Source organism: Pelophylax lessonae, assembly GCF_965119305.1.
Source record: "Pelophylax lessonae genome assembly, chromosome: 5".
NCBI lineage: Eukaryota > Metazoa > Chordata > Amphibia > Anura > Ranidae > Pelophylax > Pelophylax lessonae.
The window spans coordinates 99,001,372-99,015,114 of NC_138772.1; the positions used below are offsets into that span (position 1 = coordinate 99,001,372).

The 13,743-nt window shown below is 40.1% G+C and overlaps 1 protein-coding gene across 5 annotated transcripts in view; it reads left to right on the forward strand.

Annotated features, from left to right (window-relative positions):
- DIP2C (disco interacting protein 2 homolog C) overlaps positions 1 to 12,290 on the forward strand; it is a 762,684-nt gene extending 750,394 nt beyond the window's left edge. For all 5 annotated transcript variants that reach the window (XM_082258569.1, XM_082258570.1, XM_082258572.1 and 2 more), the window contains 3 exons: positions 1,388 to 1,562; positions 7,101 to 7,224; positions 10,999 to 12,290. In XM_082258569.1, the coding sequence (XP_082114695.1) occupies positions 1,388 to 1,562; positions 7,101 to 7,224; positions 10,999 to 11,251 (552 nt within the window). In that variant the 3' untranslated portion in view covers positions 11,252 to 12,290. The remainder of the gene's footprint in view (positions 1 to 1,387; positions 1,563 to 7,100; positions 7,225 to 10,998) is intronic.
- The last annotated feature ends 1,453 nt before the right edge of the window (positions 12,291 to 13,743 follow it).

Genomic DNA, 13,743 nt, shown 5'->3' on the forward strand with positions numbered 1-13,743 from the left:
GACAGAGCATTAATCAATGAGATTTAGCTCTTCCTTTGGTTTAACAGAGTGTTTCAGTTGCTTAGTGCATTCATGTGTCATTTGCTTTTGAAAGCTGAAGTTTGAGTATACATGTAATTAACTTGTGTCTGAAGTATTTTCTCTATTAGGATTACTGCATTTACTCACAATAATTTCCTTCATTTTTAATGCTTAAGCTTCATTGCAGCATTGTAATTGATTTTGAAAACATCATAAAAGTGTTGTAACAATGCGGCTAGATAATTAAGCTTTTTAGCGCTATAGAAGTCTTCGATGCCTTGATGACGTTGTTGCAGAACTTTCACATTGATAGTGTAATGATGACTCTGTGCTATGTGGTTACTACACATTTTGATAGAGATCAGACAGGCATAGAGTATAATGTAAGGATCAAGCAATAAGAAGCATCAAAATCAGTTATGTTGGATAGATCATTCTTTTCAAGTTGACTTACCGCTGAGGAAAATAACAATGGGAGAGAGAGAACTGTTTGAGTTAGGATAGCAGACAGTAAGTACACTGTTTGATGACTGTTATGAGAATTGACAAGAATGACATCAAAGGACTCTACTGTGCACAGATATAAGTGTCCTGGTATGATATGACATTTATCTTTAAGTGCTAGTCTATGAAAATAAAATGATTATTTTCAGTGGTCAGATCATGTCAATTACCATATGATTTTTTTAAGCCGCTGTCTGCTGACCTCACAGAGCCGCTCCAGGTTCTAAAAGGACCCCAACCATATTGTCATGATCCATCCAAAGCACTAATTGACAGCTTGCTTTTTTGTAAAAAAAAAATCAAACATACTGTGTGTATATATATATATATATATATATATATATATATATATATATATATGACTGTCAGTCACCGCTCTGTACTTTGCCCGCAGCATTGGGCTGTGGAGGGGGTGGAAGCAGCTAGCTCCAGCTCTCAGCGACAAACTAAGAGCATCTGGGTGGATCCAGACATTGCTGTCGGGATACATCCAGAGGCTGGAGTGATGCTTGCGTCAGCCGACAGCAGACTTAACCCTACTGATGGCTAATTCTCGGTCACAGGAGTGCAAGTAAATACATTCCTGTGACCCACATGAGAAGTATGGCCAAATAATACTTAATTAATACTTCAATGTACTTTATTTATATGGTAGTAATAAAATAGAAATCTGACTAAGCAGACATTCATTATTATGACTCATTGGGGTTTATGCTTTTATCCAGGAGGCAACTATACCAGCAATGCATTTTAGTAAAGTTTTATATCTGTTGCTTTATTAAAGATTATGCAACCAAACGGTTTGCAATGTTCTTGGTTTTCATGTAGGCACATTTAAAGACATTTGTTTCTTGACTTGTAGATTTGGGTTCATAGTGCACATAACGCCAGTGGGTACTTTACAATCTATGGAGATGAGTCCCTACAGTCAGACCACTTTAATTCTCGGCTCAGCTTTGGAGACACACAAACTGTATGGGCGCGGACGGGCTACCTGGGGTTCCTGAGAAGAACAGAGCTAACTGATGCAAATGGAGGTAAGATATTAAAGTATGCCTAGCATGTGAAAAATATTGGGGCTGGGATTCCTGTTCTGCGTCTGAACATTCTAGTTGCCTGGCTTTGTCTTGTTTTAGGGTCATTGACCCAGAACAAGCATGGAAAGAGTGATTATTATTAAAAAGCATTGAAGGCAGTGGAGTGGACTGGTGCACTACAGCAATGACTATATGGAAAACTGAACCACTCCGCTCGGATATCTGTGCTCACTATATGCATATTAAATGGAATATATAATTGGATAAGCAGAGGTCACTTTCAGTAAAAAAAAAAAAAGCATGTTCGAACAATAAGTAGATCTAGGCAGCTAATATTTAAATGTTTTACTGTAAATGCTGAGCTTAGCCCTCTCCTACTTCCTAAGCCTTTCTATAGGTTGTCAATGCCACCCTATAGATGAAAGGAATCAATTGAGCAGTTGGAATAAGTTAGGTGGCTAAATCTCAAACTTTATAAGAAACGAAAACATTTGTATATTACTTCAGCTGCCCATTTCAGGATCTAAAGGTTATTTCGACATGCCATTTTTACATAAGGTAACCTCAGATTACTTTCTTTTGGCTCTTAGCAAGTAACTGTCACAAACATGGGACAACAATAGGGACATGGGAAAAAAAAAAGAAAGCACATGCCGAAAAAAAATAATGTAAAAGTGAATTTGGGATACATTATTTGTGTTACAATAATAAAAAGTACCTTATTGTATCAAATAAATGTTATTTATTATAATGTTATAAGCAGATGTGAGTTACAAACTATGAAATCCTTTGTAAACTTGTTTGCAGCCTCAGAACTGATTCAGTTGGCTGTGTCCCTGTTAAACTGCTCTATCCAGCATTATAGGACATTCTGCTCAGAAGCTGATTATTAGGAGGTCACACCAAAACAGATATTCTGAGTACCTTCAAAATTCCTGCCCCCTGCATTACATCATTTTGTAGGAAAAATACAAAGGGGTTTATTTGAGATGAGTTATAAAATGAAAACCTGACCCATGTAGAAAGCAGCATGCACCCTGTTCAACTGTCAAAAGATCCAAGGTGAGTTTGTGAAAGTCTACAAATCCAGAACAACATCCCTCTTAAAGTGTTACTAAACCCACAACAGTAAAATCAGTCTGTAAATGCAGTAAAGCGTGCTAGTTATACTCACTGTGAAACCTAAGGGGTTAATCCTCTGCATTGTGTAAAAAGGCTGTTTGATTCTGGCTTCTGTGTTCCTCCCCATCTTCCACTGTCCCCTGATAATTTCCTCATAACAGTGTCTATGGAGTCAGGCTGCACGTGCTCAGTTTGGTGTGTATTGCTGGAGAGTTTTTTTTTTTTCTTGGGAGTGCGTATGTGATCCACACAGGGCCAATCAGCACCGTCCAGACAGGGGGTCAGGAGCCTTGCAGTCTCATAGGACAGTCAGGAAACTCCTACAAGCTTTAACTTTAAGTGCTTGGCTGGACACTGATAGAAGTCACAAAAGTGATATATACTGCTGATGAGAAAAGGTATTTAGCCGCTTATATTTACTAAAATAATTGCATTTCTATATTTTGTGTACTGAGGGAGACCAGAAATAGTGAATCCAGGGTCCTGGGTTTAATAACACTTTAAAGTGTTTGTTAAGCCACTATGCTATCTTTACACCATCACCTCTGTTAGATTACAACCTGTATCCTAGTTCCTGTGCTTTAAAAAAATTTTCATAGCGCCCATCAGAGCTCACGTGACTCCCGGCTCCCTCCTCTCCCCGTCTGGCATCTCCAGCAGGCAGGGCCGAGAACTTCCTCTGATGTCAGGCGGGGAGGAAAGGAGGAAAGAGCCGGAAGTCACATGAGCGCTGATAGGTGCTGTGAAAAAAGTTAGAAATAGGCCTTTTTTTTCCAAAGCACAGGAACTAGGATACAGGTTGTTAGCTAACAGAGGGGATGGTATAAAGATAACATAGTTTTGTAGCAGCGGGGAGGGGAAGCAGAGCTGTGCTAGTGAGAGCTTGACAGGCAGGGAGGCGAGGGGGAGGAAGACAGAGGAGAGCTGCAGATAACAGCAGATGACCAAGGCACGTAAACTGACAATGGTGTCGGGGCTCATCAGCCATGATACACCGTGGTCAGTGTAAATAGGGGAGGGTAGAAACTGGCAGGATCAGGCAGGTTTTTTAGGTGATACATAGGTCCAAATTACACAGCACAAGCACTGTGCTGTATAACATGCTTGGGTCCTTTCACACGGCCGCTCCGTGTGTCCGCAAATCATCCCATCCGTTTGCGGAGGATTTGCGGACATAATGTAAGTGAATGGCACTGCGGGTGTCAGCGGAATACCATCCGCTGACACCCGATTTTCCTCCTTTCAGTTCTGTTCCGTTTTTACGAATGGAACAGAACCCCATTTTTTCTTCCGTGTAAAAAACGGAAAGGAAGGAAAATCGGATGTCAGCGGTGTCATCCACTGACATCCGCAGTGCCATATACTTACATTATGTCCGCATATCATCCGCAAACGGATGGGATGATATGCGGGCACACGGAACGGATGACACAAATGTGGAAAAGTGGAAAAAAAAAAGTCCCGCAGCGGACCTTTCACACGGAGCGGCCGTGTGAAAGGACCCTAAGGGAACACGATCCATTTATTTTATTTTTTATTTTGGTAACAAACGCTTTAACGAGAGATTATTGGTTGGCTGTTTACATTTCTGCTATGGGCCTCTTTATTCAAGATAATTTTGTCATTACTTAATATAACAAATTAAAACATACACTTTTTGAGGGAACAAACTAGGTTTTCTTTTGACACTTTGTCTTTCAAACAATTATTATATTTTCTATATAATCTATAGACAAAATGATTTAAAAAGAAATATGGGAAAAGTCTTTTTTTTCTATGTTGACCAATGTTAGTTTTTTAAAAGAAAAGTTTTATTGTTGATAAAAAATTTTAAAATGTTTAAAATATTTCTGCTACAAAGCATAATGAAAAAAAAAAAAAAAAAAAGTTTTTGTGCTACGGAAGAAAATACAGAATGAAAGAAAAATTGTAAATAATAATGGTAAAATTGAAATAAAAAAAAAAGAAATGAGAGGAAAGAGTTAGGCCTGACTGATTATCAAAGTGTTACTAAGAAGTTTAAATAGGAATTTATTTACATTTTTTACATTACTTTTAAAGTGGAAACTGATGTCATATGCAGATCATACCTTTGATTTTCATATGAATGTAATAGTAAATAAAAAAAAATATATATATATATATAAAACCATAAATTGTTATGCTGTATTACTCAAAGACACTTGCAGACTATTTGCAAGTGTCACTTTTAAACAAGAGTGGCTGCATTTTGACATTCGCTCACATGTATTACATATGATTTCATAATGGTCATTGAGACAGTTGGTAATTACCAGTAATAGCAACGAAGGGAGAGTACAGCCTGGAGGTACAAATTAGAAATGGCTTAATCATGTTATGAATTATTTCTTAGCTGATAATATATATTTTATTGTTTGCTTTAAAATGTGTATAGCACATGCAAGGAACTATTGTTCATGCCCCCTTTTTTAAAAACAGTTTTCACTTTTTTTTCTTACCCTTTTCTTCCATCTCATTGCTAGTGATCCCCTCCAGCCTTTTTCATTCCTGTCTGTATGTATAGTACTTTCTCCAGTGCAATGTGTGTTGGCATGGCCGTTTGTAGTCTCCACCAGGGGTGCATGTGACAGGTTGGCAACAACTTAGAGATGGTTGTCAACCCATAACAGGAAGTGCCTGAACAAGGACCAGCAAAGCAGGATTATCGGGAATCGTTTTGTGGAAAGCTGCATGTTTAAAAAGATTTATAACTGCTTTTAAATGTAATTGTATGGATAGCCCCAACTTTGTCTTAGAAGAATTAGAACCCCCTGTCAGTTTTTTATTGCTGCCTGTGTCCAAAATTATGTGTTTCCTGTGGAGAAGAAGTAACATTTTTGAAATACTTTTTCCTCACTTCACTTCACTTAGGTTTTGCCTATACGTATACTTTAAAGCTTATGTGACATTTTAGTGTTTAGGCATAGATCTACTCGAATGTAGTACTTCTAGATCACATACCAATAGAGGTTCTGTTTCAAAATTAAAAACCCACATAGAGTTAGAGTGATGCTTACCGCCCCAAATATTATTGAAAAAACGTAAAATGGATTCCCCCAGGGGTTTTAATGCAGCAAAAAGACAAAAATCAAAATGTCAATATAAGAATTATAGTTTTATTATGCAAATGTTAAGATTAACAGTGATTAACAGTGATTTAAAATATGAGCTCTGGTTTCATTACAATCCCATTATGGCAAAAAAATAAGACATAATAACACTGAAACCAGTAGGTATTAACTTGTATACAAGAATTTCCTTCAATGTTGATCTTGCCAATAAATGCCCCAACACGTTTCGATTAAACAAATCGCAATCTTTATCAGGGGGACTGTGTTTCTAAATTGAAGATCGTATGTTTTGAGATATTGTAACTTATGGATACAATAATTTTAAGAAACTGTCATGATATATCAATGCATTCCCACAAAGTAGAATTTCCTTCAGTCAATGGTTTGGAACCAGAGAGGTTAAAAGCAAAATCCAGGACTTCTCCTGAAAGACAGAACCCAACACTGCTGGCTAGCAAGGGACCACATATGACAAGTGCCTCAACTGTTGGTAAATAGAAGAATAGCATCCCCTCAAAGGGCTCTGCATGCACCAACTGAAATTGGAAAGAAAAAGGAGGTACAAAATAGTAATTGCCATCCAAGGGAGGGATTTGGGATATAGTGCTCATGGGGTAATAAAATGCCAAGAAATAGACACAGAGGGATTCACACAGAGTGTATATAATACTTACATAGACCACCAGTTTGCAACCAAACAGCATGCATACCTGCCAGTGAGGGCTATCTCAAAAGCCTAATTTTGGACCATCCTTCATGTCAATTGTAAGGTCCATGAGAGGGAATTTGCTCCAGGTGTGCTGCCCTACCCCCCGCCGCCATGGCAGCCAAACGTCAGCCACAGTGCACCACCACATAGTCCCCCCAGTGTCCCAGGAAGGATACCTTTCAACAACTTCCACCGTAACACGTGCAGCGCATTGATGCCGTGCGCACCCGTGGCGTCACGTGCATACGCACATGAAATCTTCACCCGGAAATGGCCCAGGGACGCCACCGACACCCCCCTGGCTGCATAACCAAGGGGTGTAACCTCAACATTAAAGGAAATTCTTGTGTAAATGTTATTACCTTCCGGTTTCAGTCTTTTCAGTGTTATCATGGTTTTATGCCATAATGGATTTGTAATGTGACCAGAGCTTATATTCTAAATCACTGATGGTTTTAACTTTTGGATAATAAAACTATAATTCTTATACTGACATTTGCTTGATATATCTGTTTGCTGCATTAAAACCCCTGGGGGAATCAATTTTCTCTTTTTTCAATAAAGGTTCTATTTTGCTTTTCTCGAATACAAAACTGTATTGTTTTTCTTCTTTAGAACGCCATGATGCTCTGTATGTTGTGGGGGCTCTAGATGAAGCAATGGAATTGCGAGGGATGAGATACCACCCAATTGATATAGAGACATCTGTGATCAGAGCCCACAAGAGCGTAACAGAATGGTAAATATTCTGAAAAGCTTTCTTTTTCTTTCTTTCATTACTTGGGGGAGAAGGGGGGGGGGGGGGGTAGGGGTGTGTTTGTTGTTTGTTTTTTCTTGACCCTGTCCGTACTCAAGTGCAAGTGAGAGTCGATATCCCCAAACCTCCCTTAAAAAATATTACGTGGAAAGTCAAGGGGCTATACATTCACAACAAAGTTCCAATTTCCCTTTGAGATTATAAAAGTATTCTGTATTCCTGAAAAGAGGACCAGAGTCCTTCAGAACATCTGGAGGGGAAGGATTTTTACCTACAGATAAGCGTATAATATAGCTTACCTGTAGGTACAATGAAAATCTTCTAAACATGCATTATTTAGGAGATAGTTGCTTGTTTTGAAGCCGGTGACATCACTGACGCATGCATTCTGAAGGAACAGCATACTCGTGCCATCCCTTCAGAGCTCTGTGCTGCGGTCGTGACTGTTATGCGCATGTGCAAGAACAACAGCATTGGAGCCTGGCCATTCAAATGGCCGGAGCCTGGGAATTGGAAGGATAACTGGGTGAAGATGGAAGCTCTGTGTGCGGTGACAAGTGCGCCACTGGAGGGCTTTGTTTTACGGTAAGTCTTTCATAAAGTGCTAGTATGTGATGCATACTAGCACATTATACCATTACCTTTTTTTTTTTATAGCTTTACTACCGCTTTAACTAAATGTCAAATGGTCAGGGTCACTTCTTCTTTTTGAAAGACAGACTCGATGGGGCACATTCCACTGACCACCAATGTAAGGGGGCTCTTCTCCACTGATTACCAATTTAAAGAGACATATCTCCACTGGCCCCTAATGTAAGGGGATATTGCAATTTTCAGAGCTTTTCTTTTCTGGACCTTAATTTTTTTATCATTTTATTTTCATTATTATATTGAGCATTGGTTTTTATGGTTAAATCCACAACTTTCTGATCATGCTAATGTAGTTAGCTGTAAATATATATTTTTTAAGAGGGGTTCTCTGAGTCTTAAAACTTTTTTTAAGGGGAGGTTTACTAATGGTAGCCGATCAGCTTCTAACTTCAGCTTCTAACTTCAGCTTGTTCAAATAACCTTTGGCAATAAAACCTGGAAGCTGATTGGTTTCTGTGCAGAGTTGCACCAGATTTTGCATGCTCTGGTTTTAGTAAATAACCCCCTAAGTGTTTCTCTTAGGTGAAAGGATTGACAAAGACTGCACTGGAGTCTCCAGTTAATATAAAAAGCAGAAAACGGGTTGAATCCACCTGCTTATCCAAAACTGAAATAGGACCCCTATGTAAAGTTAGGCTTCTTTCACACGGTCCGCCTCCATAGGCGGATCTGTGCTGCTCAGCGGGGGATCGATACACTGATCCCCCACTGAGCAGGCAGGTGACAGCTCCCTCTCCGCTCTGTGTGCAGAAAGGAAGGTGTCAGAGCCCCATGCATCTCTATGGGGGAATCGGATGAGAGCAGACCGCCTGTCCGCTCTCATCCAATCCCCTGGACGGATGGAAAATAGGGTTTCCATCTGCCTGGATTTCACGGACAGGATTGGATGCGGATGGCAGTGGGTGTCAGCGGACATGTCTCCGCTGACATCCGCTGCCCCATAGGGATGCATGGGGGATCCAATCAGATCCGCCTAAAAAACTGACAGACGGATCTGATCGGATTGCTCGTATGAAAAGACCCTTAACCTTTTTAAATGAGGAAAAGAATAGCAATAAGTATAGTGGACACACCATAGGTGATTCACTGAGACACTTTCAGTGGACTTCTCTATTAAAAGACATTGGCTTCTGGGGGAGATTTACTAAAACTGGTGCGCACAGAAGCTGTGCCTAGTAACCAATCAGCTTCTAACTTTAGCTTGTTCAATTAAGCTTTGGCCATAAAACCTAGAAACTGATTGTTTACTCTAATGGCTGCTGTTAGAAATCATGGGGGCCCCGTAAAGCCTACCTAACAGGTAGGACCCCCCCCCCCCCCCCCCCGAAAATATCAAATTATATTTTTGCCAAAATGGCACACCTGCGAGATGCTATGCCTCACAGCAGTGGCAAAAATGATATCCTCATGGAACTAGACCTATTCAAGTGAATGGCACTGCTCTGCAAGCACTCTGAAAAGCACACAGTTGCTGTTTGCCAATATCGGGTTAAAGCAGGCAGTGAGGAGGCGATATGCCTCCTCAACGCCTGTCAAATGCTCTTTGAAGAGTGATTCAAATGCTGACTGCTCTGTAGAGAGTGAAGCACATTTAAATGAGCCCTTGATTTTTTTTTCTTTTTTTGTTATTTTTTAGAATTTTACATTTTTTCTAACTGCCCTGTTGGGGGACCTTTGGGAAAATATCAGGGTCTAAGCAGACCCCTGATGTCTCACATTTGGAACAGAGAAAGGTACTGAGGACACCACTCCCTTTCTCTGTAGCCTCGGCTGCACTAAAGAGTGAATGAAAAGGAAGTGCTCGGTGCGGAGCAATGGCGCCGGTGCATTAGGGGCGCAGGGGCGCCGCCGCCCCTATACATGTTTCCGGCCCCCTAATCTACATGTGGGGCGCCAGACACATGGAGTTCAATTGTTTTGTTTTTTAACCATGTGATTAGAGCCAGAGGCTCTAATAGGCTATAAAAAAGGGTGGGCTCGGGGTGCAGAGCCAACCCAGTTGTGTGACCATAGCGAATGAATATGAAAGAATATTCACTATTGTCACACGGATCCTCCTCCTGGCCAATCAGGAAGCAGGTTCTGAGACAAGTTTCTCGATTGGCCAAAAGGAGAAGCCATGCCATTGGGCATGGAGGAGGAGGGAGGAGACAAAGAAGACTGATGGGGAAGAAGCCGCCTCCACCATTTGCTGCTGCACATGTCCAGATGTTCAGGCAGGGTGAGTGAGCCGGGTGGGCCCGGGGTCCTACTTTGGTGGGAGAGGGGCCGGGGTCCTGCTGTGGTGAGTGAGCCGGGGTCGGGGTCCTGCTGTGGTCCTGGGGGGGGGGGGTGTGTGGTGTGCAGCCTGGTGTGGTCCGGGGGGGGTGTATGGTGTGGTCCGTCTGCCGAACCCCCCCCCCCTCCCGGCCCATGGAGCACCAGCCACTGGTGCTGAGAGGATTCCTGTTCATTAAAAACAGTTTACTATGCTTCAGTGAAAGGGGCCAATAAATATTACATATTTACTGCCCCCAATCCCCCCCCGCTCTCCATTCTGAAAATTACCCCCCTTATGTGCCCGCAGCAGTCAGCAAAGAGGAGGACATGACGGAAGCACGAAGGGGCACACAAGGGACCCAGACAGCAGGGGGTGGGTGCGCAGATACTAGAACGGATCCTCCTGCAGCTCATTCAGAGGGGAAAAAAAGGAGTTTAAGCCATTGATGCTGCAGGGGGAACCACAAGACTCACAAGTGTCTGCAATGAAGCAGTATAGATGTCCCTCCTGCTTGGCAGGTGCCTGGGTCCAGTACAGGGGGGCTAGTTGTACTGCCTTATCAGCAGTCCTGATTACTTTGCACAGCTGCACCATATTCTGTGTGTACCAGTTTTAGTAAATCACCCTCTACATGTTGCTGGAAGTACAGGTTCAGTAGGTGTAGTTATTGTAAACAGTAGGTATTTAGGTTGTTTCATAGCAAATTATACAGATGCTTGTAGAATACAGTGCCATATTATTTGCTAGTAATGTGTTTGCTCAGTTTGTCAAAAGCCTTTGCATAATAATTTAGGTATGCTTTCATAAATGCATCAGTTCTAAAATTGACTATTATTTTCTTCTAGTGCTGTCTTTACTTGGACGAACTTGTTAGTAGTTGTCGTGGAGCTTGACGGCTCAGAACAGGAAGCCCTGGATCTTGTACCGCTGGTCACAAATGTCATCCTGGAGGAACATTATCTTATCGTAGGCGTGGTTGTAGTGGTGGACATTGGTGTCATTCCTATCAACTCCCGTGGAGAGAAACAACGTATGCACCTACGAGATGGGTTTTTGGCAGATCAGCTGGATCCCATATATGTGGCCTACAACATGTAGTCTTGTACATTTTAAGGCTTCCATGGACTTCAAAATAGATGTAAAAAATTTTTTGTGTCCACTAAAAAGAAATTCAAACGTGCAAATAAGGGGATAACCTTTGTTCAGAATGGAGCAGTTTTTGTCATTTTAACTTACCAATTCCTCAATTAATTGAGCAGACAGAATGTGAAATGTGCTTTTGTTTTTACCACTACACTTTAGCACCAAAAGACTTTTTTTAGGGTACTGTGTTGCCTCAATTGAATGAGTTGAGAACTCTACAGGCCTCTGAAATTTAAAGGCCTGTGTGAGCATCAACTTACTTTTTTTTTTTTTTTTTAATGCCAATTTTTAAAAAGTTATTTGTTTTTATGTTGCTAGGCTGACCCCATTGTTTTCATTATGTAGCTGTGGATTTTATGAAGGATTTTTATGTTTAATATAATGGAAGTAGGTTGATTTATGAAACCTTTTATGGTGGGATCGCATCAATGAGTTGACACAACCTAATCTGAAAATGTAATAAATTTTAAAATATTGTTATTTTTTAGGGAAGAAAAGGTACGATTTTAATAAATTCCAAATTCATAATAATGTAATTTAAAGAAAGGTATAGTTTAATGTATGTTCTTGGGTACTGGATTGAGGCCAAAGTGTGTCAGCTGCTAATCTTTCCAGTGTTTAACCCACTCATATCAGAAGGGACTTTTTAATTTTTTTAACTTTATTTTATAAGCCTTGTTTTTCCTTCTGATAGAGAAATTAGTTATTGGCTGCAAACCAACATGAACGTGCATTCGGTTATCAGGTGCCATTTTGCAACCAAAACAGACTACTGTAATCATTAAATAGAAAAAAAAAAGTTTTATTTAAATGTTATGCCTCCCAGGGGCTAAATATGGCTGGTGGTTAATATAGCTGGGCCACCTCAAAGCCTCCTTTTGCAGTCTCAAGAGAATTAGCATAGCTATTCATAAGTAAGCACACTAATTAAAAATTACTGTTCATCTCAGATTGAGAGTAATAAAGCTAGTGACTGTTGAATCGGTTAAAACAATAGTATACATAAGGTGGACTTTGGCAAGTATCTTTGTACTGAACTAAAAAGATAAAATAAGTTAACTCTCCATATGTAATTATGTATAAAATGTTTAATTTATTTTGATCTCTTTAGAAGTATAAAACAAAAACAGCATTCGAGAAAGTTAAAACTCTTGTAATGTTTGCTAATATTAAAAAAAAGCGTTGTATTATCTTGAGTGGATAGTATCACATCAAATATATATATGAAATTATAAATTCACTAATGGGTTATGCGGGAAGGGATATATTTTAATGTTTACGATGCAGTACATGTCACTTGCATGGTGTCTCCCACTGTATATAATTGGGTGTTATTCACAATCTTTGTTTGAAAACTGCAATCGTGGATTGCCTGTGTTCCCGTATAAAAAGTTATTCTAGATACCAGCAAGTGGATTTAAAATACCATCCTTTAGATGGTGTACAAAACGTATGGCTGAAATGCACTATAATTTTTTTTGTTTGTTTTTTTCTTTCTCTTAGAGAAGCAACAGTAGATACAATTGTATAATGTGTGTGCTGATCAGAGGATACATTTAATAATATATAAAGAAAATAAAAGAAATTAAGAATGTTGAGGAATGAGACGGTTACATGAAATTCATAGCCCGTTCCAAGTCCTTGTTAGTGTGCTGCCTCGCTCGTTCCATCTACATTGTTTCAAATGCAGAGTTAATCCTTTAATTTTACATATTTTACAGCATTTCAGAATAAGTATTCATAGAAGTTTTTTTAAACGTGATTTGCACTCCCTCTGAATTTTTAATTAAAGCCCATAAAAAAAAATAAAAAATTATAAGGCATATGAATTTTTTATTTCCACTATATTTAGTATTGTGATAGGATTCTATACCCAGATGTCTTTATTCCAATATCTTATACACAATATCCTTTAAAGAGGCCCTATCACTTTGCCCATTCAAAACATAACTACAATGTCTCCACATAGCCTACCATACCAGACATGTATGTATCACCCATGGGAGGATATGACCTGCCCCATATGACAATGCTCAGAACTGAGCGGCCAAACACCATTGTCGAACACTACTGTCACATGGGTGGGTGTTTTTATTTCATCCCCTTCATCCCAACTTGAGTTTAGACAAGTAAAGATGCTACAGCAGGGAAGAGATTATAGCTGTATAAGTATACATGCCTGGGGGGTGAGCTAGATGCAGACATTGTCACTTTGTGCTACTATATGCAAAGTGACAACTTCTCACCTGTGAATGCACCTGCAGTCTGATTAGATGTGAGAACCTTACTGCAACAATCACATTAAAAATGATCGGCCCTGGAAACAGGCTCCCTGCACCCAGAGGCGATTACTTGCATGTGATCGCTGCATGAGTGATTAAATGCGAGGGGCCATGATTAGCTGTGGAAGCTGGCAGCCTCCTGTTGCTTTCAGTGGGGCTGTCTCT